This window comes from Scyliorhinus torazame, chromosome 10 (genome assembly GCF_047496885.1).
Source record: "Scyliorhinus torazame isolate Kashiwa2021f chromosome 10, sScyTor2.1, whole genome shotgun sequence".
Classification (NCBI taxonomy): Eukaryota; Metazoa; Chordata; class Chondrichthyes; order Carcharhiniformes; family Scyliorhinidae; genus Scyliorhinus; species Scyliorhinus torazame.
Genome location: NC_092716.1, coordinates 149248655 through 149276465, shown reverse-complemented (window position 1 = coordinate 149276465; position 27811 = coordinate 149248655). Strand labels below are relative to the sequence as shown.

General features: G+C 44.8%; 1 protein-coding gene and 1 long non-coding RNA gene across 2 annotated transcripts in view; one reads left to right on the top strand and one right to left on the bottom strand.

Annotated features, from left to right (window-relative positions):
- LOC140430968 (uncharacterized) overlaps window positions 1-1867 on the top strand; it is a 34356-nt gene extending 32489 nt beyond the window's left edge. The window contains exon 4 of the long non-coding RNA XR_011949583.1: window positions 830-1867. This is a non-coding gene — a long non-coding RNA (uncharacterized lncRNA). The remainder of the gene's footprint in view (window positions 1-829) is intronic.
- The window catches only part of pdhx (pyruvate dehydrogenase complex component X), a 494696-nt gene that overhangs the window by 299227 nt on the left and 167658 nt on the right, over window positions 1-27811 (bottom strand). The window contains exons 4-5 of the mRNA XM_072518815.1: window positions 4191-4393; window positions 3423-3521 (exon numbers count right to left, since the gene is read on the bottom strand). Coding sequence (XP_072374916.1) covers window positions 3423-3521; window positions 4191-4393 — 302 coding nt within the window. The remainder of the gene's footprint in view (window positions 1-3422; window positions 3522-4190; window positions 4394-27811) is intronic.

The window sequence follows — 27811 nt, the reverse complement described above, 5'->3', positions numbered from 1 at the left end:
GATCGGTTGGGGACTTGGGTGGCGAAACGGCAGCTGGAATTTAATCCAGACAAATGTGAGGTAATGCATTTTGGAAGATTTAATACAGATGGGAAATATACACTAAATGGCAGAGTATTGATAGGCAGAGGTATCTGGGTGTACAGGTACACAGGTCACGGAAAGTGGCAATGCAGGTGGAGAAGGTAGTCAAGAAGGCATACGGCATGCTTGCCTTCATCAGCCAGGGCAGAGAATTTAAAAATTGGCAAGTCATGTTGCAGCTTTATAGAACCTTAGCTAGGCCTCACTTGGAATATAGCGTTCAATTCTGGTTGCCACGCTACAAGAAGGATGTGGAGGCTTTGGAGAGGGTACAGAAGAGATTTACCAGGATGTTGCCTGGTATGGAGGGTATTAACTATGAGCAGAGGTTGGAGAAACTTGGTTGGTTCTCACGGGAACGGGGAGGTTGAAGGGTGATCTGATAGAAGTCTACAAGATTTTGAGGGGCATAGACAGAGTGGATAGTCAGAAGTTTTTCGCAGGGTGGAAGAGTCAATTACTAGGGGGCATAAGTTTAAGGTGTGAGGGGCAAGCTTTAAAGGAGGTGTACGAGGCAAGTTTTTTTACATAGAGGATGGTGTGAGCCTTGAACTCTGCTGGGGGAGGTAGCGCAAGCAGATACGATAGTGAATTTTAAAGGCGTCTTGACAAATGCATGAATAGGATGGGAATAGAGCGATATGGTCTCCGGAAGGGTAGGGCTTTTTAGTTCAGACAGGCATGGTCGGTGCAGGTTTGGAGGGCTGTTCCTTTGCTGTAATTTTCTTTGTTCTTTGTTCACAAGAAGGTCGCACCGACATGGAGCATACCATGGGAGAGAAAGCGAAAACCACCTCCCCCTCTCCAGCACTGGCAGCGCCTCGTTCAAACAACTCCCAGGCCAGAGGCAGGAAGGGGCTGCAACCGGCGAATAAAATGAACCGCAGCTACATGGCATCCATCTTATAATCCGCCCCCGCCCCCCCACCTGAAAAACAGAGACGAAACACAGAACAAAAGGAAAACAAGGAACACCAGCGACCTGCACGCCTCTTGTAATGAGAGCAGCAGATGGCTACTGAACATAAAAAGTCACCCTTCAGTCCCGACTGCTCGAGGAAGTCCTCCTACATTCTCAGCCCAGTAGTAGGCTCGCCAAAATCCTCCCCTCACCGCACTCCAGGCAAAAGAGATTTCTTCCTCCTCTTCATCCAGAAAGCAGCAAGTAAGTCCAAGGGGAGGATGCAGCAGGCAAGCAGAAAAGACAGCAGGCAAGCAGAAAAGGCAGCAGCAAACAGCAAACACTGTCTCAGCTACAGCAGCCTCCAGGCATTTGCAGCTAAGCAGCAGAAAACACAATCTGCAGCTGTGACGTGCTCTCACAGCTAACAAGGCCAATTCCTTATTAGCAATAGCCTTCAGCTGTGAAGCTAGAGGCTGCTCACAGTCAAAGGGACTTAAAGTGACCGCCAGCATATAAACAAGAAGAGGGCCCTGTCCTTGGCTAAGATCAAGTGTAGTATCTGCTCTGCCTTTTGGCTCAGATCTGGTATGTCTCTCTTGTGGGGACCATGAATTGGATTCAATTTGAATTTGAATTGTTTTTTGGAGCAGGCAAGGAGCTGGATTAGGTTTCGCCCCTGGCCATACTCTGAGCTCTGGCTTTGCAACTCAGAAAAAATAATAAACAAGAAGAGGGCCCTGACCTGGAAGTGCTTGGTAGGACAGTCAGGCTGCTGTAGTTGCCCCTGTTATGGGTATTCACAATATTTAAAGATAGCTTGAAGGCCTCACAGACGAAAAGCCCTTCAACATCCTCCTGCCCCGCCCCCCCTCCCCGACCTGGAACCCTTCAGTCCCGTCAAGCCCAACTCCCTGAGAGGTTCCCCCTGCCCCCACCCCGCCCACCCGAGCACTGGCACAGCAGCTCCAGTGTCCTTGAGCTGCATGCTAGAGAATGGAAATGGCTACCCACCTCCTCGACTCCACAGGATGAATAACATCAGAGGGAGAGAATTATATATCCATAACACAATGACTAGGGAAAGGGACATAGTAACAGTTACGATCACAGCCACACCCAGCTGCAGAAAGTCTCGGACAGCTAGTTAAGATCATAAACCTGAACCAAGCAGATTTTGTCTTCGCTGAAACTGAAGACGGTGTTTCCAAATGTGACAAATAATCTATGCATGGTAACTATCTGCTGGATTTAGCTCAGAGTTATATAATATTGCATATTGTTTGGGAAAAAGGGGCATCTCAGAGTTCAGGGACTGTAGGTAGTTGAGAACCAAGAGGTAACTTAATGCAATCCTGTGTGTGTGTAGCCATCAGTGTAATTAGATAGTCCTCCTTGTCATGCGTTTTTGTTTCTTTTAAGATTAATAATTGATCACACGACGACTGGACTGTTTCTCGCTGGTTCAAATATTTTTCCTCGCAGTATACCAAACTGAAAATATACACTGCTATATTACTTTGTGTAATACATATATTACTCTTTGGAACCAGCCGAGTTGTTGAAATGAGCAGTATTAAACTAATTTATTGAATAATATAAATTAATATTGTGAGTTATTTTTACTTAATACTCAACAAGCAAAATAAATAAACAATTGTATATATAACTAATTAAATTATACAATACAATACTTTGATAACTAATAACTTCTTTCTAGCTTTCCTACGTCTGTTCTCTCTGCACTCCTGATACACACTCCTCTTAGAAAGAGCAGGAAAGCTATTTATATAGGTCCTGATAGTGAGACATCCGTGTTCAATTGCCTGTAGTAGCTTTACATAGATTGATGATGTATATTGATATACAGAGATCACTACATACACCATTAAGAACCAGTGTTCTAAGTTATCCTTTTGGGTTTTGCGATACTCTCACCTTTAACATCAGCGGCAGTCTTAACAAAATAATTTTCTTTTCCAAAACTCAATTTCCCTGGAAGAACAATATCACAAACTAACTATTTTGATTCAAAGTTCAAGTAACAATTTCTCGGTTTTACTGCTTAAGCAGTCCCATTCACTGACAAGCGGCTTAAAACATTTCTTAACACTGTTATTTGATTCTGACTTTTATATTTTTAAAATTGAGGGCAACACGGTGGCGCAGTGGTAGCACTGCAGTCTCATGGCATTGAGGTCCCAGGTTCGATCCCAGCTCTGGGTCACTGTCCTTTATAAAAAAAATAATTTTAAAAATAAAAATATTTTTAAAAATTGCACTGATGCTATTACATGTGCAAACATTTCCCTCTATTCATCAGCACAGTGTGTTACCATGAGGACTTGTCAACAGTTTGCATGTGATACGGGCCATGTATAAAACCCTGCTTAAAGTGAAGAGTTTTCCAACCATGGTTATTATAATTCTGACTTACTCTTTTGTGAAAATTCCTCGTGGTCCAGTGGGAGCAGTGCTGCTTGGGTCAAGCGCATGTGTTTCCAGGATCTGGCGGGCAGCTGGGCTGAAACGAATTCTATAAAGAAAAAGAGGGGAAAGGTGAGATAATACAGATTGACGCTCCAGAATATTAGTGACTGAGTGTTGCACTGTCAAACTGACCATCTTTAGAATGAGATGATAAACTCAGCACTATGTTGAAGGCCAGTTCGTCCCAGTAACTTGGTCAATATTTACCACTCAAATGAACATTATAAAAACTATTTGTGGGAGCTTGCTATGCATAATTTGGTACGTTTCTTTTTTTAAAATTTAGAATACCCAATTAATTTTTTCCAATTAAGGGGCAATTTTAACGTGGCCAATCCACCTTGCCTGCACATCTTTGGGTTGTGGGGGCGAAACCCACGCAAACACAGGGAGAATGTGCAAACTCCACACGGACAGTGACCCAGAGCCGGGATAGAACTTGGGACCTCAGCGCCGTGAGGCTGCAGGGCTAACCCACTGCGCCACCGTGTTGCCCTATTTGGTACGTTTCTTGCATTACAATAATGAGTACATTTTAAAAGTATGTTAATGGCTGTACAAAAGCTCTGGACTGTTGTGAGGCTGCGAAAAGTCTTTATTCTGAAAATCTCGAGAATCTACTGAGCTGAAAGCAATTTCATTTATCTTTCAGTAGACTTCTGTTAATATGTACAATACACACAAAAGGGACTAGTGTCAGTTCCTGCGTACTTACTCTCCTTTGCTGGTTGCGTGTTGTACTTTGCTCGGGACAGGTGCCTGAGGTGGTGCTGTTGCTTGCATCGGTGCAGACAGAGTCTGAGGCGGTAATGGAGCAGCAGTTTGTGCAGGAATTTCGACCTGTTCCCAGTCCTCACCTTCTGCCACAATCAAAGCTATTAAGGACCCCAAAATTACATCTTTGGTGCCTTCTTCAGCCTACAAACACATAAATCAAAACTTTTAATATAGACTGAATACCCATATCTAATACAGCGTGGACTGACTTCCTATATCTAATACAGCGTGGACTGAATCCCATGTCTAATAAATGTGGACTGAATCACCATTTTCTATACAGTGTGGTCTGTATCCCCATTTCTCATACAATGTGGATCACTCCCCATATCCAATACAGCGCGGTCTGTATCCCCATTTCTCATACAATGTGAATCACTCCCCATATCCAATACAGTGTGGACTGAATCCCCATATCTAATACAGTGTGGACTGAATCCCCATATCTAATACAGCGTGGACTGAATCCCCATATCTAATACAGTGTGGACTGAATCGCCATATCTAATACAGTGTGGGCTGAATCCTCATAACTAATGCAGTGTGGACTGAATCATCATATCTAATACAGTGTGGGCTGTATCTCATTATTCAATAAAACGTGGACTGACACCCCATACCTAAAACAATGTGAACTGAATCCCCTTAGCCAATATAGTGTGGAATGAATCCCCATATCTAATGCAGTGTGGACTGAATCCTCATATCCAATATAGTGTGGACTGACTCTTCATACCTAATCCAGTGTCGGGTGCATGCCCATATCTAATAAATGTGGACTGTATCCCAATATCTAATACAGTGTGGACTGAATCATCATATCTAATACAGTGTGGACTGAATCCCCATATCTAATACAGCGTGGACTGAATCCCAATATCTAATACAGCGTGGACTGAATCCCCATATCTAATACAGTGTGGACTGAATCGCCATATCTAATACAGTGTGGGCTGAATCCTCATAATTAATGCAGTATGGACTGAATCATCATATCTAATACAGTGTGGACTGAATCACACATCAAATACAGCGTGGAATGAATCCCCATATCCAATACAGTGTGGACTGTATCCCAATATCCGATACAGCATGGACTGAATACCCATAGCACGGTAGCATAGTGGACAGCATAGTTGCTTTACAGCTCCAGGGTCCCAGGTTCGATTCCCGGCTGGGTCACTGTCTGTGCAGAGTCTACACGTTCTCCCCGTGTCTGCGAGGGTTTCCTCCGGGTGCTCCGGTTTCCTCCCACAGTCCAAAGATGTGCGGGTCAGGTGGATTGGCCATGCTAAATTGCCCTTGGTGTCCAAAACATGTTAAGTGGGGGTTACTGGGTTACGGGATAGAGTAAATAGGTGGGTTTCAGTAGGGTACTCTTTATAAGGGCCGGTGCAGACTCGATGGGCCGAATGGCCTCCTTCTGCACCGAAAATTCTATGATTCTATGATATCCAATACAGTATGGACTGTATCCCAATATCCAATACACCGTGGACTGATACCCAATCCCTAAAACATTGTGAACTGAATCCCCTTACCAATATAGTGTGGGATGAATCCTTATATCCAACACAGTGTGGACTGTATCCCATTATTCAATACAACGTGGACTGACACCCCATACCTAAAACAATGTGAACTGAATCCCCTTATCCAATATAGTGTGGACTGAATCGCCATATCTAATACAGTGTGGACTGAATCCCCATATCTAATACAGCGTGGACTGAATCCCCATATCTAATACAGTGTGGACTGAATCCCCATATCTCAGACAGTGTGGACTGAATCCCCATATCTAATACAGCGTGGACTGAATCCCCATATCTAATACAGTGTGGACTGAATCCCCATATCTAATACTGTGTGGACTGAATCCCCATACCTAATACAGTGTGGACTGAATCCAAATATCCAATAGTGTGGACTGTATCCAGATATCTAATATGGTGTGGACTGAATACCAATACCAATACAGTGTAATCTGAATACCCATACCTAATACAGCAATCATTATATCCCAATATTCAATACAATGTGGACTGAATCCCCATATCCAATACTCTGAACGGAATCCCAATACCTAATATAGTGTGGGCTGGATCCCCATATCCAATATAATGTGGAATGAATCCGCATATCTAATGCAGTGTGGACTGAATCCACATATCCAATATAGTGTGGACTGACTCTTCATACCTAATCCAGCGTCGGCTGTATGCCCATATCTAATAAATGTGGACTGAATCCCCATATCTAATACAGTGTGGACTGAATCCCCATATTTAATACAACGTGGACTGAATCCCAATATCTAAACAGTGTGGACTGAATCCCCATATCTAATACAATGTGGACTGTTTCCCCATATCTAAGACAATGTGGACTGAATCCCCATATCCAATGCAATGGGGACTGTATCCGCATATCTAATACAGTGTGGACTGTATACCAATATCCAATACAGTGTGGACTGTATCCCAATATCCGATACAGTGTGGACTGTATCCCAATATCCAACACAGTGTGAACTGAATCTCAGTATCTAATATAGTGTGGACTGAATCTCAATATCCAATACAGTGTGGACTGAATCTCAATATCCAATACAGTGTGGACTGAATCTCAATATCCAATACAGTGTGGACTGAATCTCAATATCCAATACAGTGTGGACTGAATCTCAATATCCACTGTAGCGTGGACTGAATTGCCATATCCAACATAAGATGGGCTGAACTTCATGGCTATTACTTCACTGACTGAAGCCTGCAACTCTTAGAATGGACTGAAATGCCATTTCTATTGCAGTATGGACGGAAGTCTCATATCTTTTGTGAAGACTGCAACCCCATTTCTACTTTAAAAAAAAATAAATTTAGAGCACCCAATTATTTTTATTCCAATTAAGGGGCAATTTAGCATGGCCAATCCACCTACCCTGCACATCTTTGGGTTGTGGGGGTGAAACCAATGCAGACACGAGGAGAATGTGCAAACTCCACACAACCAGTGACCCAGGACCGGGATTCGAACCCGAGTCCTCAGTGCCATAGGCAGCAGTGCTCGCCACGTGCCACCCTCCCCATTTCTCTTATAATGTATAAAGAATATGATTTGTCATAAATCATTATCCCATTAATTTCTGCTGACAGTGCTATTTCCTCTATCAGTTCTCTCTTCATCAACCGTTAAATTTATTCAAGAGATCTTTAGTGCTCATGCCCTGCTCAGGTGAACTGTTTGTCATGGGTTTGCCCAGTAACAGCAACCTTCCCAGCAACAGGTAGAAATCTGCCCATCGACAGCAGTAGCCAGCACTCAAAGGCATGATGAGATGCGACTTTCCCAGTAGTGAGATTAGCAGACATTTATACAGAATCAGGCGTATATCGCCCTATTACTAGAAACAGCCGTACCTCCGGTGGAGATGTGCTGTGCAGTCGCATGAAAGGTGTCTCTCCCCCTATAGACTCAAACCTATGAACCTTTGACCCAAAAATGGGTCATTTGGAACCCCCCCCCCCCCTCACCCTGAAACATAAAGAATCCGAATCAGCCTACACTGAACTTAATGATTGAACACAATTTTACTGACTAAACTTCAATAAAGTACACTATGTATTCAAATCTTATACAAATGATCACAGTGTGTCTCAAGACCCACAAGCTTTAGACATAAGGTAGCTATTATCCCAGTGTGTGCGTGGGTTTCCTCCGGGTGCTCCGGTTTCCTCCCACAGTCCAAAGATGTGCAGGTTAGGTGGATTGGCCATGATAAATTGCCCTCAGTGTCCAAAATTGCCCTTCGTGTTGGGTGGGGCTACTGGATTATGGGGATAGGGTGGAGGTGTTGACCTTGGGTAGGGTGCTCTTTCCAAGAGCTGGTGCAGACTTGATGGGCCGAATGGCCTCATTCTGCACCGTAAATTCTATGAATTATCCCTTGAACTGGCCAAGTTTGTCTTCTTTGGAGGTTCCTTCTGTTCGCTGAGTCCTTCACTCAGGATGTTGTATGTGCGAGGTTGGTCTTAGGTCTTGTTATCAGAAATGAGTCAAGAGCTGCGTATTTATCCCTCCTATAGCCTCCTGCGTACGTGTTCCATGGAAGGGGTCATGTCCGATCCAAGAGCCACATGACCTCATTCTTCGAACCACAAGTCCATCCTTCAGACATCGGTTTTCCAGTATTCGGACATTGGGGTGACTGGTATTAATTTGTGCCATTACAACTTCCTGTTTTTGCACTTTGCAAACTTTCGATTTGTGCATTACAAACTTTCCTTGAATAGGTCAGGTCAAAACGCCCCTGAATATTGACATTTGAAGTTGACCAAATTTCCCAACCCGTAGCAAGTTATTTAGCATAGGCTGGGCCTTATTGATAGACCTCACTCAAAACAGAAGTGGCAAGGTTGGTAGTGGCCCAGGGAGCGCTCAAGTGGAAGGTGGAAGACCAGGAAAACAGGTTTCGCCAACAGAACCTTAGGATTGTTGGGCAAGGGCAGCATGTTGGAGCAGTGGTTTGCACTGCTGCCTCACGGCACCGAGGTCCCAGGTTCAATCCCAGCTCTGGGTCACTTCCATGTGGAGTTTGCACATTCTCCCAATGTTTGCATGGGTTTCGCCCCCACAACCCAAAGATGTGCAGGTTAGGTGGATTGGTCACACTAAATTGACCCTTAATTAGAAAAAAAGTGAATTGGATACTCTAAACTTATAAAAAAAACAAAAAAAAGATTGTTGGGCTGCCGGAGGGCACGGCGAGTAGAAACCCTATGCACTATGTGGGGCAGATGTTGGGAAAGCTGGTCGGGGGAGAAGGCTTTTCCAAGCCCCCGGAGGTGAACAGGGCGCACAGGTCACTTCGGCAGAGGCCCAAGACAGGGAATCACCACGGGCAATTATCGCCAAACTCCACTGATTCCAGGGCAAAGAGCGGATCTTGAACTGGGCAAGGCACACATGGTCCTGCAAGTGGGAAGGTCATATTATCCGTATTTATCAAGGCATTGGGACTGACCTGGCCAAGCGCTGGGCCGAGTTCAATGGACCAAAGCTCTATTCAGGCACAGAGTACGGTTCAGGATGCTGAATCCAGCAAGACTTTGGATAGCTTACAAAACGGCTTCCCAATGGACTTCTATAAAAGATCTACCACAGCACTGACGCCACACCTGCGGGAGATATTCAACGACTTGCTATCAAGAGGGACTCTGCCAGCAAAGCTGGCACAGGCCTCGATATCACTGATCCCTAAAAAAGTCAAAGACCTGAATGGAGATACCTCAGGTACTATCAGTTTGGATTGGGGCCAAGATTCACCTCATGGGTGAAACTACTGTACAGTGCTCCCATGGCGAACGTATGGACAAACGGCACCTGCTCTGAATACTTCCAGCTGCACAGAGGCATGAGGCAGGATGCCCCTTATCCCTGATACTTTTTTCCCTGGCATTGATAGTAGAGACAGGGAGCACAGAGTCTCAATCTATCCCCTAGCCGGCATGGAATGAATAATGGAACTCCGAAGGAAGTTTGGAGCCTTCTCAGGTTACAAACGTAATCTGAATAATTGTCGCTCAATATTTCCATTTGTATACCCACTTTGTAGATTCCCGTTTTTCTTTCTTTCTTTTTATTATTGTGTGTTATCCATAACAAATGTCACTGTAAATAATTGCAAAACCAATAAAAATATTTTAAAAACAGAAACAGCGTACTTAGATGACTAAGAGATCAGCGGAAGTATACACATGCTTATTTCTAGAGTCAAAGAATTTGAGAGAGGCAGACAGCCACATGTACAAAGGGAAAAATGATTTAATTGTCAGCATCCTCAGAAGCTAACAGGTCAGTTTACATCTTACAGCCTGAGAGGCGAGTTGATATCGAACAGCCTGAGAGACCAGTCCACAACTCAGAGCCAGGACGCTTGGCCCACATCGAAGTCTTTGAGCTAAGGCCATACAGAAACCTTCACAAAGGTAGGTTAAATAGCTTCGCTGGACCAGGAAAAGTTGTTTCCCAAACTTGATTATCAACCCTGTATTGTATGGTAACTTAAGCTGGATTTGACTTATAGATTTATTTCATTTAGATGTTGCTTGGGGAAAGGGAAAGTCTTAAGGAGTTCAGGGGGTCGTAGATATATTTTGTACTATGGGGTAGGTTCTACATAAACTGTGTATATTTAGTGATTTGAATATTGCTGTCTTGGCCGTGTGTATATGTCTTTTCTCAGCTGGACTTCTTATTCTCACTGGGGTTTCACGTGGCTCCTCACACCATTCCAAACGAAAAACTATACCACCACAAACCGGTGTTTCAAGCTGGGATACCCTCGCAGATAACATCAGCGTGGTTCGTGACATGTTCAACAATGAGGCCCCTGGTTACAGTAGCAGCTAATCTTGCCGTCACTATGCATCCACCTCGCCATCATTGCTTGCTATTGAGTCGGCTATTGCACTACGCAGAGGAAGAGTGAATGTTGATTTTAAGGTCAGCTTTACAGTAACCCTTGCATAATTAAGTAGGTAATGTAGGCAGATGTTGGTGTTAATATCTTAAATCATGCTCCTGATTAAAACAGATGGTACCAAAGAAGGGGTGGATCGGCCCAATCGCCTGCAAGAGAATACATTTTGGAATTGTCCTGGATTATCTGCATTTCTTCCATGACGGTCAATAATGTCTGGGATGCTGAGTTGCTTACCTTACTTACCATGGAAGACAACAATGATCTGCATCAAGGTTTCCCACACTGAGTACTCAAACTGGGTTCCCCGCGGGGCTCATCCTGCAGGGGGTGTATCTATGTGTGAGAGAAGTGAGTATGTGTGTGAGAGAAAGGTGAGTGTGTGTGTGAAAGGTGAGTGTGTGTGAGAGAGGTGTCATCCTGCAGGGGGTGTATCTATGTGTGAGAGAAGTGAGTATGTGTGGGAGAGAAAGACGAATGTGTGTGAGGGAGGTGATTGTGTGAGTGGTGAGTGTGATGAGTGTGTGTGCGGGAGGTGAGTGTGTGTGCAGGAGGCGAGTGTGTGTGAGGGAGGTGAGTGTGCGTGAGGGAGGTATGTGTGTGAGGGAGATGATTGTGTGAGGGAGGTGAGTGTGTGTGAGGGGGTGAGTGTGCGTGAGGGGGTGAGTGTGCGTGAGGGGGTGAGTGTGCGTGAGGGGGTGAGTGTGCGTGAGGGGGTGAGTGTGCGTGAGGGGGTGTGTGTGCGTGAGGGAGGTGAATGTGTGTGAGGGAGGTGGGTGTATGAGGTGAGTGTGTGTGAGAAAGAAGTGAGTGTCTGTGGGTGAGCGCAGAGAGTGTGAAGGAGAGTTAAATGTACATGTATGAGAAGGGTGTGTGTGTGTGAGAGGTATGTGTGTGAGGGAGAGGTGAGTGTGTGTGTGAGAAGTGAGTGTGTGAGAGACGCAAGTGTGTTTGAGAGAAGTGAGGTATGTGTGAGAGAAGTGAGTGTGTGTGAGAGAGATGTGTGTAAGAGGTGCATGTGAGAGAAAGGCGAGTGTGTGAGAGATGAGTGTGTGAGAGAGAGCTGGGTGTGTGTGAGAGAGAGGTGGGTGTGTGAGAGAGAGGTGAGTATGTGAGAGAGAGATGAGCGTGTGTGTGAGATAGGTTAGTGTGTGTGTGAGAGATGTGTGTGTGTGAGAGAAATGAGTGTGTATGTGAGAGAAGTGAATGTGCGTGAGAGAAGTGAGTGTGTGTGAGAGAAGTGAATTTGTGTGTGAAAGAAGAGAGTGTGTTTGAGAGAAGTGAGTATTTGTTTGAGAGAAGTGTGTGTGTGTGTGTGAGAGAAGTGAGTATGCGTGAGAGAGAGGGGTGGGTGTGTGTTAGAGAGGTGATTGTGTGTGAGAGAGAAGTGCATGTGAGAGTGGTGAGAGATGAGTGTGTGAAAGAGAAGTGAGTATGTGAGTGGTGAGTGAGTGTGTGTGAGAGCTAAGTGTGTGTGAGGGAGAGATAAGTGTATATGTGTGAGAAGGGTGTGTGAGAGAGATGTGTGTGTGCATGATAGAGGTGTGGGTGTTGTGTGTGAGGGAAAGGTGGAAAGCTTAGTGTCTGTGTGTGTGAGACAGAGGTGAGTGTGTGAGGGAGAGCTAAGTGTATATGCATAAGAGATGTGTATGTGTGTGAGAGAGGTGAGTGTGTGAGGGAGAGGTAAGTGTATATGTGTAAGTGAGTTGTGTATGTGTGTGAGAGAGGGGTGAGTGTGTATGTGTGCATGTAAGAGAGAGCTGAGTGTGTGTGAGAGGTGAGTGTGTGTGAGAGAGTTGTGTGTGCGTGAGGGAGAGGTGAGTGTGTATGTATGAGTGGTGAGTGTGTGTTAGAGAATTGTGTGTCTGTTGTGTGTGCTTCTTTTGGGTGAGAGTCTGTGAGTCAGTGTCTGAAATGAGAACCCAGGTCTCCACCAGCACCCCCAGTATTAAATGAATTTGTGAACAAAAGATCAACATTGATCTTTCCATTAAAATGACAAAAAGGTAAGACTTGAAAGTTTTGTTGAAAAAGATAACTTTTTAATTATAATATATGTATACATATAAGGAATAGAAAATAATTTTATAAATTTGTCATTGTATGTTTGTACCTATTCTTTTGTGGTTTAACTCTTCATCATAAGACTGTTTCTTTGGGTTTCATCAGTACTGCGGGAGGTCAAAAGGGTTCTGTGGCTGGAAAAGTTTGAGAAACCCTGATCCCTGGCCACAATTCAGGTTTCAGTTCGTAGCCCTTAAACATAACTCCAGGCCTTTTGGGGGCATACGGTGGTACAGTGGTTAGAACTGTTGCCTCACAGCTCTAGGGTCCCGGGTTCAATTCCGGCCTCGGCTGACTGTCTGTGTGGAGTTTGCACTTTCTCCCCGTGTCTGCGTGGGTTTCCTCCGGGTGCTCCAGTTTCCTCCCACAGTCCAAAGATGTGCAGGTTTGGTGGATTGGCCATGCTAAATTGCCCCTGCGTGTCAAATGGTTAGGTGGGGTGACTAGGTTACGGGGCCAGGGTGGAGGCGTGATCCTCTTTCCTCGGACTCGATGGGCCGAATGGCTTCCTTCTGCACTGTAATTTTTATGATTTACCAATGAGACATAATCAGGCAATCAAATACTATTTCAAAGGCTTCAGTAAACTATACAAGTCCGGTATTTTCGGGAGAGTTCATAATTTGGAATGAGGAATCAGAAAACTATTATTAAATAGATTACATCAGGAATCATGCTCTTTCTCAGTGAATTAAATTATAATGCTTCAATAACTGTGCTAGTATCTCTGATCGGAAACTATGGTAATATTTGATTTATACTTCATAACAACAAAATATCTCAAAGTTTTATATAAATTAAAACAAAACTTAAGAGACTCAGTTTCTGAAGAGATTTGCATCGAATTTGGATGTCATCACAGAATTTCTTTCCCTACCACATAATCAGAAGCAGGAGAGCTGGCAGGAGGGCAGGCTGAAGAAAGATGTGAACCAGTCAGCTTTTACATAAATCTGTGTGCAAAGGTCTCCAACTCTGGGTGGGAGTTCTGCATTAATTGTGAGGTTCACAGTAAAACCCACATTTCCTCCACTCCTGCCAGCTGTTCTCTTGGTTACGTTGCTGCCTCTTCCAGATCGATCTTTGTTCCTGGCAGCAATTGCACTGCTGTTGCTCCCACGACCTGGGGAAGCTTGCACCTTCCTCAGCTACAGGCGGATGAACTATGCTACCTGTGAGCTGGCTGGCCACATGGATAAGGACATGAGCGAGTTAACTGACATCAGACACAGAACTCAGTCCTTAGCACCTGCCAAAAAAAATTAATGATGCATCGGTTTGAAGAATTGCCGGTCCTAATGTGTGTCCCTCACTTTCAGTAAAAGGCCTCCTGCAGCTGCCCCAGCTCTCATTCTGCACTCTTACACTGCTGTGAAAGCTGTTATTCACCATTTGCCTTGACATTTCCAAATCTCATCTTTTGAACAACAACTGCATTCATGACCTTTAGCATTGGGCTTGCAAAGCTCGGAGAGAGAACTGCAAAATAATAGGTAAGCTTGCCAAGGAACCTTTCTCCTGTCATATCAAGCTTCTGAGAACAGAGTTTCCATGTCTGAATACAAATGCAAAGCTAGAATTTAGAAACATGTTTAATTATATATTCACTTGAAGCATCGGAAACAAATCCACATCAAAGTTTTGTTGTCCCTGCGGCAAATGGCAATTGGTGTTAGATGAATTGTTATTTTTAGAATTGAGATTGATGGATTTTTGCTAACAAAAGACATCAAGAGATAGCGAGCAATGGTGGGTATGTGGAGTTAGGTTGCAGATCAGCCATGATCAGAATGAATGACGGAAATGGCTCAAAGTGCTAAATGGCCTATTCCCATTCCTACCACCCCATTATCCATTGGGAGGAAAATAAACTGTACACTCATAATTCCACTGTTCCACAAGTCATAGGAAAAACAGTGGTACTAGTGTCATTCCTAGCTGCCCTGGTAATGTTGGGGTTGGGGAGTATTTTTCTTCTGAAACAGGAGCGCGGCAGTACAATGTTTCAGAGGCCTTTAAGAGTCAGTCACATGTTGTGATACTGGGGCACGAAGGGCAGACTGGGGATGGATGGTAGGTTCCCTTCTCTGAACAAGTTGAGTTTTTGGAGGTAAGATTTCGTGGGTCACATGTTTGCAAATTTATTGGAACTGAATTTTGCAATTTGCGACAGTAGGATCTTTCATGATGGCTGAATTATTGACAGAACTATAATCTTTACTGTATTTTTTTAATATACCATCAGGCATTGGCAAGTAGCTATCTCAGCTACTTGTCCGATGATGTCCAATCTGATATCAAGAGATCACTGAGAGATATTTTGAAGAATTGAACTAATTTGACAGGGTTCCAGGATATAGCATTAGAAAGGAGAAGATGCACAAAGGGAGCGTCAGAGAGCATCAGAGTAAAAAAATGTAGCATATTGGATGGGGTCAGATTATGAGGGAATACAATGTCTAAATTAGGTTTAGGGTGCATCTATTGTAACTCCGCCAAAGGCATCGTGTTATGCTGGGATTTTATAGTAAGCACACTTTAACATGAGAGTTCAGATCCACAGCACGATGATTGTATATTTATTGTCACAAAGTCTTTTTCAAATAAGGCGCTTCAAAATAATAAGGAAATGAAACAAAACAAAAAAACCTAGCTCTTTGATGAGTGCTATCTGTACATTGATTATCTTCACTATATATTTAACTGGATAGCTAAGTTATTTTTGATGCAATCAAAGAAAAACAGAAAGTCTCTTAGTCAGTGTTTGGAAAGTTAAGGTCCTACCTCCGTCTGGATCTCAGCCAGTCGCAGTTCCAATTCGAGGTCACATACCAAACAAACTTCAAAGCCAGTTAAGTCAAACAAATGTTCTCTCAGGTTGCTCACCAGCCACCCTCTACTCCCATTTACCTCTGCACTCACCCTGACAGCTCTCTTCAAGCCCCCTCTTTTTTTCTACCCGCCCCTGTTCACCTGTGCCTGTTTCTGTTCCAGTGTGATGCTTTCTGGGAAACGTAATGCGTGCGACCTGCTGCGTAGATCTGGCAGGGAGGAAAAGGAACATACGTGCAGGGAGGTACTGCCCCACCACAACTCTTGCCAATGCTGTGTTACAGTATGTAAACACACAAAGCGTGGTAACAAGGATGGCGAGCTGCAGGCGCAAATAGCCACATGGAAATATGAGGTTGTGGCAATAAGAGACCTATCTCAAAAAAAAAGAACAGAATTGAATACAAAGTATTCCAGAATACAAGGTGTTCAGGAAAGATAGGCAAGTAAAAAAGGAAGATGGAAGTATTGATCAAAGAAAATATTACAATGTTAGAGAGAGAGAGAGATGTTCTAGATGGCTCAAGGACTGTATCTCTTTAATTAGACTTCAGAAATAATAAAGGCGCCATTATACTAGTTTGGTAGAGAACCAAAGGCGACATGAGGAAAATCTTTTTTTACACAGTGAATGGCTACAATCTGGAATACGCAACCTCAGAATGTGATGGAGGCTGATGGGTTTCGAAACGAGAGTTGGATAAGAACCCTGAAAAAAAATATATTTCCAGGCCACTGGGAAGTACGGGGGAGTTGGTATGGCTAAACCGCTCTCACAGAGGTCTGACACAGGCTGAATAGGCTGAATGGTCTCCTTCTGTGCTGTAACAAATCTATGATTCTAAGAAACTTGCACCTGGATAATGAAGTGAACCATCAACAATTCCCCGTCAATAACACAGGCATCTACACCGCAATGTGGAAAATTGCCCAGGTGTGTCCTGTACACTAAAAGCAGGACAATCCAACCCAGCCAATTAATGCCCCATCAGGCTACTCCCAATCATCAGTAAGTGACGCAAGAATAGCTCCAGTGTTATCAAGTGGTACTTACTTAGCAAGAACCTGCTAACTGGCGCTCAGTTTGGGTTCTTCCAGGGTCATTCAGTTTCTCACCTCATTGCAGCCTTGGTTCAAACATGGACAAAAGAACTGAACTTCAGAGAGGAGGTGAGAATCACTGCCTTTGACACCAAGGCAGCATTTGACTGAGTGTGGCATCAAAGACCCCGAAATAAACTGGAGTCAATGGGAATCAGGAAGATGGTTGTGGTGGTTGGAGGTCAATCATCTCAGTCCCAGTACATCACTGCAGTAGTTCCTCTGGGTAGCGTCCTAGGCCCAACCCTCTTCAGCACCTTCCTTCCAATGCAAGGTCAGAAGTGGGAATGTTCGCTGAGGATTGTAAATGTTCAGCACCATTCGCGACTCCTCAGGCACTGAAGCAGTCCATGTGAAAATGCAGCAAGACCTGGACAATATCCAGGCTTGTGCTGACAAGTGGCAAATAACATTCGTACCACACAAGCGTCAGTCAATGATCATCTCCAACAAGAATCTAACCATCATCCCTTGATATTCAGTGGTATTACCATTGCTGAATCTCCCACTATCAACATCCTGGGGGTTACCATTGACCAGGAACTGAACTGGACAAGCCACATTAACACTGTGGCTACCAGAGCAGGTCAAAAGACTAGGAATCCTGAGGTGGATAACTCACCTTCTGACTCTCCAAAGTCTTTCTATCATCTACACGGTACACGTCAGGAGTGTGAAGGAATACTCTCCACTTGCCTGGATGAGTACAGCTCCAAGAACATTCAAGAAGCTTGACATCATCCAGGGCAGAGTAGCCCACTTGATTGGCACCACATCCACAAACATTCATTCCCTCCACAGGGACGAACAGTGGCAGCTGTGTGTATGGTCTACAAGATGCTCTGCAGCATCTCACCAAGGTTCCTGAGGTAGCACCTTCCAAACCCACAAGTACTACCATCTAGAAGGACAAGGGCAGCAGATACATGGGAACACCACCACTTGGAGGTTCCCCTCGACGCTACACACCATCCTGACTTAGAAATGTATCGCTGCTCCTTGGTTGTCGATGGGTCAAATTCCTGGAACTCTCTCCCTCACAACACTGTGGGTGTACTTACACCAGATGGACTGCAACCCATCACCACCTTCTCAAGTGCAATCAGGAATGGGCAATAATTGCTGGCCTAGGCAGTGACGCCCACATCTCATGAAATAATTGAAATAAAATTCATGAAACAAATGAATTCTCTCCTGAAGCATACTGATAAAAGTAATTGTATTAATCCAAGTGAAGATTATTATTGCTTCATAAAAAACATTTTGCAGAATGGTTGATCTAATTACATGTAAACAGCTAGCAAGGCCATGTTTCTTTCCTTCTACCAAGCATATTCATGTAACAGCATCTAATGATAATTATAATTAACATACAGGCTTATTTCAAAACTCAGAATCCATAATTTACACCAAGTCATTCACCCATCATCTCTGTGCTACCTATCATTTTACCATGGTCCTCCATCTAGCAACATCTCAATTTTAACGTCTCATCATTGTGTTCCAATTTCTCCAGCTCTATAATACCCCAAGAGCTTTGTTCCTCCAATTCGGTCCTCTTTTGCAAGCCCAATTTCTTTTACCTCACTGCTGATGATTAATGCTTTCAGATGCCTTGATGACACTGCCCTCCAAAGTCCTCTCATTCTCTCATTCCTTGAAACCTACCTTATTGACCAAGCTTTTCACCACCTGTCCTAATATCATTATGTGATTCAGTGTCATATTTGGTTCAATGGCTCATGAGAAATGTCTTGGGATGTTTTCCTGCAATAAAGGTGCAATCTAAATGTTGCTGAATACCCATTTACCTGCAAATACCTTTTTCAAATATCAAGGCATAAACACAAGAGGTTATTTGGGAATGCATGGCACAATCCTTAATAAAGACCTTCACAAACGTTCTGGACAATTTACCATCCACCAGAGCAGTGATACCAGTAACAACCGGGGATAGCCAAAGGATATGGGCATTAAGTTGTCACAAGTAATACACTGTCATGCAAGATAAAGGGGGAGTTGGTGTTCACGACTCTTTGCCCAACTCACCAATCTGAGTTGTGCCATCACAGGGAGGTGCTGTTCGATGATTCTTGCAGAGTGCTCAGCTCCATTTGCAACACTTCAGACAATGAAGTAGTTCATGCTCAGACCCAGCATGATCCAGATAATATCCAGGCTTAGACTGACATGTGACAAGTAACACTCGAGCCACCAATGCTAGGCAATGACCATCTCCAATGAGAGAGAATTTAATCACCTCCCCTTGGTTTTCAATGGAAGGAATATTTCCACACTTCTACCAACACCTCAGGGGGTCATGACTGACTCAAATCTGAACAGGACCAGCTTCATTAACGCTATGGCTCTTAGAGCAGGTCAAGGAATGGATATTCTGCAGTGAGAAGGTGACTGTCTGGCCTCCCACAGCCTCTTTACCGCCTACAAGGTACAGGTTCGGAGTCTACACTTACTGATCTCCACTTGCCTAGATGGAAGAACCTACACAACATTCAAGAAGCTCAAAACTATCCAACACAAACACATCCACTCCCTCCATAACCGGCACACTGGAGCTGCAGAGGGTGCTAGCTCCATACTGCACTGTACAAACTCAACAAGGTTTCTTCACTAACATCTCCCAAACTCAAAATCTCCACCAACTCCACGCCAACCATCATCCCGCCCAAGACATTCCCTGATTGTCACTGGTTGAAAATCCTGCCCCCCCAACTATCCACTCACCCACCTACTGATCCATTCACTCTCTACCTAACAGCACTGTGGGAGCACCTTCATCACACTGACTTAATTGGTTCAAGGCGGCAGCCCACTTCCACATAAGCAACAAGGGATAGTCAATAAATATCAGCACCGCCAAGGACATGATGGTCCTAAGAATTAAAATAGAAAAATGACAAACCAATGCAGTGCTGTGAAACGTTATAATTGGTCCACTCTTGCCTTATTAATATTTTGCTATTATGGATGATTACTGTAGTGCACAGATTCTGTTGGAAAGGGCAATATATTGTTACACTTTTCTTCATTTTTCCCAGCATATGGTGTAAATTGCTTTTAGCCCAGAACAAAGTGTTACTGTTATTGGGTGAAATGGTAGCTTTGTTGAAACTGTAGTATCGGGATGAGTATTTGACAGTGCCTACTGCTCTGACTCATCGTGGTTTAATTTTGTGGAAATTAATGATGCATAAGCAGATAATCATTGTGCACAGTACCTACTGGATAACCCAATGGCTTTCTGCCTAACTAGGTATAAAAATAATTAGTGTAACCACTGACTGAGAACAAGTTTGGTACAGAACAGAACAAACTCACTTAAGTGTTGGAAAAGAATTGAACTCAATTCTTGAAGAATGGAACAGAACAGCCTCAACAAGATAGCGCTGAAACATACCCAGAAACTGAGGTAACTATTAACTCTTTCTGCATTCTGCCATGCTCTTTAATACAGTTACTGAAGCGATGGGGTAGTGTGCGCAGCTTTGGTGTCCTCATCTGAGGAAGGACATTCTAGCTGTTGAGGGAGTGCAGCGAAGATTTACCAGGCTGATTTCTGGGATGGTGGGTTAGTCGGTTACAATTATATTCATTGGAGTTTAGAAGAGTGAGAGGGGATCTCACAGAAACTTATAACATTCTAACAAGATTAGACAGGATAGATTCAGAAAGAATGTTCCTGATAACGGTGAAGTCCAGACTAGGGATGATAGTTTGAGGATACCAGGTAAACGTTTTAGGACTGAGGTGAGGAGAAATGTCTTCACCCAGATGGTAGTGAATCTGTGGAATTCACTACCATAGAAAGCAGTTGAAGCCAAAACGTTATATAATTTCAAGAAGGAATGAGATATAATAATAATCGCTAATTGTCATAAGTAGGTTTCAATGAAGTTACTGTGAAAAGCCCCTAGTCGCCACATTCCAGCGCCTGTTCAGGGAGGCCGGTACGGGAATTGAACTCACGCTGCTGCCTTGTTCTGCATTACAAGCCAGCAGTTTAGCCCACAAGTGCTAAACCAGCCCCTTGGGCTAAAGGGATATGTGGTGGTGGTGGTGCTGGGGGGGGGGGGGGGGGGGAGAGAGAGATCAGGGTATTGAACTTGATGATCAGCCATGATCATAATGGCGGAGCAGGCGCAAAGTGCCGAATGGCCTCCTCTTGATTCTATTTTCTATGTATATTTCTATGAATTGCTTCCACGACATGGTTTCTGTCTCTAGAAGCAGAACTGTCTCTGGGAGTGAGAATGAGGTTTCAAGATTTTCACCTGTGGTTATCCTACCCTGTAAGGTTAATATTGTGGAGCGACAGAGCGACCCAATTGTCCCTCTGTTTGCAGGGAGCCAAATCAATGGGATAATTGGCTTCTTCATTACACACACTATTATGTTTTCAATGCTTGATCAGATTAGGTGGAAGATCGATAACAGCTTGGGTATAAACCGAGTAAATGAACAGCACGGTTTTGACTCTATTTCCACTTCTTGCCTCAAAATCTATGACAAGAATTCAAAATATAAACACTGTCGGTGACTGGCACCACTCACCATAAAATGGAACAATGCAGAATGTGGGGCTTGTCATGAAGTGAAACTTAAGGGATGTTTCACAAAGGTGAGACCTGGGGTGCCTCCAAGATTACAAAGAGTTTGGCCCAAATCTTCCAGTCGGCCGCTGCCCATGAAGATGTTCCCAACTTGACACTATGGGCCATTATTTCCTGGATCATCCAAATCCCGGCTGATGCAGTAGTGGCAGCAAGTGGAGTAGAGTTAGACGGCGGGGGGGGGGGGGGGGGGGGGGGGCATGCCCCTTTGTTACTGCAGTAATAGTGAGTGAGCCCACCCAGTAAGTGCATGTATGAGTAAATGGATGAGTAAGTGGATAAGTAACTGGGTGAAATGGTTGGTAGTTCTGGGGGTGGGGGGGCGTCTAAAGTGGGGATTGTTGGGTGAGGTTGGGGTGTGGGGGGGGCCAGGTAGTCAGGTCATGGGGGCCAAGTAGTCAGGTCATGGGGTAATCAGGTGGTCATGGTAGTCGGGTCAGGATGGTACTGGGGTCAGTTCAGGGGTAGTCAGGTCAGGGGGACAGGCAAGCCATTTCGGGGACAATCCGGTCAGGGGTTGCTAGGATCAGGACAGGGGTGCAGTCAGGGGGTACTCAGGTCGGTTGAGCAGTCAGGGGGTAGTCGGGTCAGGGGGGTATTACGGTCAGATCGGGGGTGGGTGGGTGGGGAAGTCATTGAGGTATTAGGGTCAGGTCGTGGGACAGTTAGGGTAGTCAGGTCAGGGGGGTATTAGGGTCAGGTCGGGTGGAGAGGGGTGTATTAGGGCCAGATCGCAGGGCAGGCGGGGATCGTCAGGTCAGGGGGGTATTAGGGTCGAGGGGTATTGGGGGTATTAGGGCCAGGTCACTGGGCAGTCAAGGGGTCATCAGGTCGGGGGGTTATTAGGGTCAAGGGTATTAGGGCCAGGTCACGGGGGAGAGGGGAGTGTGGGAGGTATTATGGTCAGGTTAGGGGGTCTGAATTACATTGATTCTCTGTCTCTTTGGAGATAAAACTGTGCAGACCTCATGGCTTATCCATGTGTTAAACCTCACATATTGTCTAAATGCAGGAGAAACAAAGAAAGGCTGTCTGCATCTCAAAAAAGGTTAACTATTCAAAAACTCTCATCAGGGCCAAGGTACAAAAGGTGAAGCAGCTGGACAGAAATAGATTAGGGCCATTTCTACACACCTTGCATTTTCTTCGCTTGGAGGTGCCAGGGAGTATGATCAAATTTGTGCATTTCCAATGTTCTCTGCTCCCTCAGTTTTTATACATTCTTCCTTTTGCATTGGTCAATATTCATCCACCGAGGTTCATTAAGGTGGTCACTTCACGCCCAACCAGCATCAAGCCTCTACAACAGGATGGCACAGTTGAGTATTGTATGCACATATCAATGCATTGCTTTATTATTAACGGCTTTGCGGGTGTGATTGCTCACACAATGACTTCATTCTCACTGAGGGCTGTCAAAGGAGAGGTTTAAGTCAATGGGACGAACTCTGGCCTCCTGTGCTGCAGCCACTTGGAAAGGGTTAGTTCAGCCACCCTGCAAAATTCAGCAATGATAAGGTGCAAGAATAAAACCCATGACAACACCACACGTTATTATGCTCCATAAGAGCCTCATCCCACCCTCCTTCATCTAACTGGCTCTGGTCAGACCCAATTTGGAATATTGTGAGCAGTTTTGGGCCCGTATCTAAGGATGTGCTGGTCTTGGACAGGGTCCAAAGGAGGTTCACAAGAATGATCCCCGGAATGAAGGACTTGTCATATGAGGAGCGGTGAGGCCTGTGGGTCTCTACTCGATGGAGTTTCGAAGGATGAGGGGGGATCTCATTGAAATTTATAGAATACTGCGAGGCAGGGCAACACGGTGATGCAATGGTTTGCACTGCTGCCTCATGGCGCCGAGGTCCCAGGTTCGATCCCGGCTCTGGGTCACTGTCCGTGTGGAGTTTGCACATTCTCCCCGTGTTTGCGTAGGTTTCGCCCCCACAACCCAAAGATGTGCAGGCTAGGTGGATTGTCGACCCTAAATTGCCCCTTAATTGGAAAAAATGAATTGGGCATTCTAAATTTAAAAAAAAAGAATACCGAGAGGCCTGGATAGAGTGAACATGGGAGAGGATGTTTCCACTAGTAGAAGAAACTAGAACCCGAGGGCACAGCCTCAGACTGAATGGATGATCCTTTAAAACAGAGATGAGGTGGAATTTCTTCAGCCAGAAGGTGGTGAATCTGTGGAACTCACTGTCGCAGAAGGCTGTAGCGGCCAAATCATTGAGTGTCTTTAAATCAGAGATAGATAGGTTCTTGATTAATAAGGGAATCAGGAGTAATGGGGAGAAGGCAGGAGAATGGGGATGAGAAACATATCAGCCATGATTGAATGGCAGAGCAGACTCGATGGGCCGAATGGCCTAATTCTGCTCCTATATCGTACGTCTAACCCTACAAGCACATCCTTTATTCCTTTCTCTCTGGAGTATTTATTCAGCTTTTCCTTAAATGCATCTATATCATTCGCCTCAATGACTGTGTTGTAGTGAGCGCTGGAATTTAATTGTCCTGGGTAAACAAGTTTCTCCTGAATGCCTTACTTGATTTACTGGTGTTTTATTTTGATGCTCATGACCTTTAGTGCTGGTCTTCCCTACAGATGGAAACACCTTCTCTACTGCTATTCTATCAAAGCCTTCCAAAAGCTCCATCATTCCTCAGCCTTCACTCTGCTAGAGTGAGAAAGAGTCCCAGCAGGTTCAGTCTTTGCTGATTGTTATAATTTCTCAATGCTGGTATTATTCTTGATTATTACTGCATAACCATCAAGAATAAATTTATCAGTGACTCAGATTTGTGCTTCGATGCAAGTGAATTAACAGTAATTTTCTCCCTTCTGGAAGGGTGCCCTTCACACCAAGCTCCACATCAGTATCAGAGCAATAATGGATCCATTGCTGATCAAGATCAGCCCTTGATTTGGCTAAACTGCTTTTTCTTTAGGTGAGACAACGATCTTTACTCAGAATAGTAATGAAGATTTATCACTCCATTCCCATTTACTGTATCTCAGCCTTGTTTGTCAACAGCACACACCTCCTACACCCAGTGACGTTATTCAGGATTCTCAGCACGGCTCCAAAGCTGGAGAAATATCACAAAGTGCAATTCAACAGCTGGGTTATTCAGCGATTGGAGCCCTGGGGAGCTTTTCAACAAACTGCAACACTATTCCTTTTAGCACAAACAATCTCGGCTTTCTGTGACCAAAATCCTATTTCTAAGATTAGTTAAATGAAATTGTTCATTATTTTGTTGTGAACATCCGGTCTCATTTATCTCCAGGTTTGAAAACTAAATATAGATTTTCTATGACAAATCCTTTCCTGATCCCAACTAATTCCACAAGAAAATCACTCTAAGAACTTAAGTAGCAGAATGTTTTGGAGACAAAGCGCTCTGTGCCTGGGAAAGGGCAGAACACAAGGTTGTGTCTATCATTGTCTACAATGTAGAGTATTTCAAAAGCTATTCAGTGAGACGAGCAATACTTTGCAACAGGGAGGGTAAGTCTCCTTGAGCCACCCTTGCACATTTTCTGATTTGAGTTCCCAGTGGGCATTAATAGAGGCTTTGGGAGCATTGACCCCAAACGTCCCTCCAAGACAGTTAGAGAAACATAGAAAATAGGAGCAGGAGGCCATTTAACCCTTCGACCCTCCTCTGCCATTCAACATGACCATGGCTGATCCTCTATCTCAGTTCCATACTCTTGTGCTCGCCCCATACACTTTGACACCTTTAGAGTCCAGAAATATAGTCATTTCTTTCTTAATTGTTAAAAGCAAACACAAGCATTTAAACAATTTGATGTAGATAAATCGACAGGTTTATTCTGGTTATACAATTACAAATGGCAACAACTGAGAGTCCAGTGAAAGATGGTTTCTGGTTTCTAACATAGTGTAAAAGTCTCCAAGGATTCCCACCATAATTCAATCATTTATGTAATTTCTCTGGAGATACTGCAGATATCTGGTGGTGATCTTGCAGCAGACCAGGAGAACACCGGACCATTAATAGCTGACCAGCTCTCAGCTGCATTGTAGTTGTCATCTTAGCTGGCCACAACCTGGTACAGTTTGGCATTTGTTTCTCTGTTGAATTAGTCTTTGAGAGGACAAATCACCTGGATCATTTTCAGGTCCTTCCATATTGTTGGAATTCAAATGTTATTTCGAGTACCCAATTCATTTTTTTCCAATTAAGGGGCAATTTAGCATGGCCAATTCACCTACCCTGCACATCGTTGGTTTGTGGGGTGAGACCTACGCAGACATGGGGAGAATGTGCAAACTCCACACGGATAGTGACCCAAGGCCGGGATCAAACCCGGGTCCTCAGCGACGTGAGGCAACAGTGCTAACCACTGCGCCGCCCTTCATCAAACAAACCTAACGGGAGAAATCTGGGACCAAGATGAGCAGGACTGTTTAACCTGGCTTCGCAAGGAAAGTTTAAGACACCCCTGCCTTGGTGTGCACTCTCAGCCCCCACTCCCATCCCAATTGGCATACCAGAGGATTGGGCTCCATAGGTTTGATGCCAGCGGGTGGTCCCCAGCTGATCAACATTATCTTCTTTGCCTTTTGACCAGCTGTCACTTTCCACCAGTTTCCAACAGAAAACTGCCTAGAACCTTCCAGATGAAGGCTGGAAGTTAAAATTTTGCTTTGTGCTACCACGGTCAAGATGGTTTGTTGCCTGCCTTGGCTCCTGCCAGTTCAACTCCTGCACCATTAAAAGCAGCGTACTTGTCTTCATAAGTGAGCAGTACTCGCTCCTGCCCATTCTATCGTGGACAGATGTGATTGCAACAGGTAATCCTGATGACAGGTCACTCTCTCATGTCGGTTCCCTATTTAGCTTAACTCTGTATCAGCAGCTTATCACCAGCACAGCTGTGCAGAGCATTTGCTTATCTCAGTGTAGCCTGAAGATTGTCCTACTCAGACATGAAATAATTCCCCAAGAAAGAATGGGAGGAAAGTTCTTCAGCCCTTCAAATTGAACTCTTTTCAGTTTATCCATGGAGAAAAATGGAGGGAAGCATTGGTTAGCGTGTGCACAATATTCTGACTGTATGAGCACAACTTCAGCATACATTGGAAATCTGTGTACCCATTAAAATCAAGATCCTGAAATCATTTCATAAATTCATAAGATATAGGGGAAGAATTAGGGCAACCAGCCCATTTGAGTCTGCTCCGCCATTCTATCATGGCTGATATGTTCCTCATCTGCTACCTACAATGTTACAGACCAAGAGCTGGATTGCAAAATCAGCCAGAGCATCTCCTCCCAAGAACAAATTACCTAGGAGCAGGAGTAGGCAATTTAGCCTTCCGAGCCTAACACCCTCAATGTGATCATGGTTGATCCCATCCTGGCCTCAACTCCACCGTCCTGCCTGTTCTCCATAACCCTTCAACCCATTACAAATTAAAAAGGTGTCTAACTCCTCCTGAAATTTACTCACTGTCCCTGCATCCACAGCACTCTGGGGTAGCGTGGGGTATTTGAAGCCTTACAGAAGGCCTTAAATATCCCATTATTACCCCCTCTGGGTCTGACACCACCTTGCCTCTTTCATCCGTCATTCTACCAATCTCCCTTCCCGCTGGTTACTTCCTCAGCTGGTGGGCCAGCATCCTACTCCACTTCTCCCCATACTCATACACTGCCCCACATTGCCCTGCCGCCTTCCCCGAACTCCATCTGGAGCTTCTATCTCTCATTTAACAACCCCTCCTCTGGCGCCACCAGGTACTTCCGACCCACTCCCAAAATCTCACCGACCAGCCACTCACCAGCAGCTCTCTCCTCCCTTTCCATCTTCTCCCTATGCACCCGGATCAAAATAAATTTGCCCCAACTACCGCCTTAAGTGTCTCCCACGCCATGGAAGATGTGACCTCCCCGTGTCATTCCGCTCCACATAACCTCGAATGGCGGCCCTCACACTCTCGCACAGCCCCTCATCTGCCAACAACCCCACATCCAATCTCCACTGCTGCTGTTGGGTCTCCCCCTGTGCCACCCGCAAATCCACCCAGTGCGGCGCATGATCCAAAACCATGATCACTGAATATTCCGAGTCGGCCAACCCCGCCAGCAACGCCTTATCCATCACAATGAAATCAATCTGGGAGTACACCAGGTGCACGTGAGAAGCACGAAAGCACCTTCGCCCTTGGCCTCCCAAACTTCCATGGATCCTCCGGCCCATACGATCAATGAACCTCCTCAGCTCCCTCGCCACCACCGGCGCCTTCGATGACTTAATACTCGACCGTTTCATCCTCGGATCCAGAACTGTGTTAAAATTGGGTGGCGCGGTAGCACAGTGAGAGGATCCCAGGTTCGATTCCCGGTTTGGGTCACTGTCTGTGCGGAGTCTGCACGTTCTCCCTGTTTCTGCGTGTGTTTCCTCCT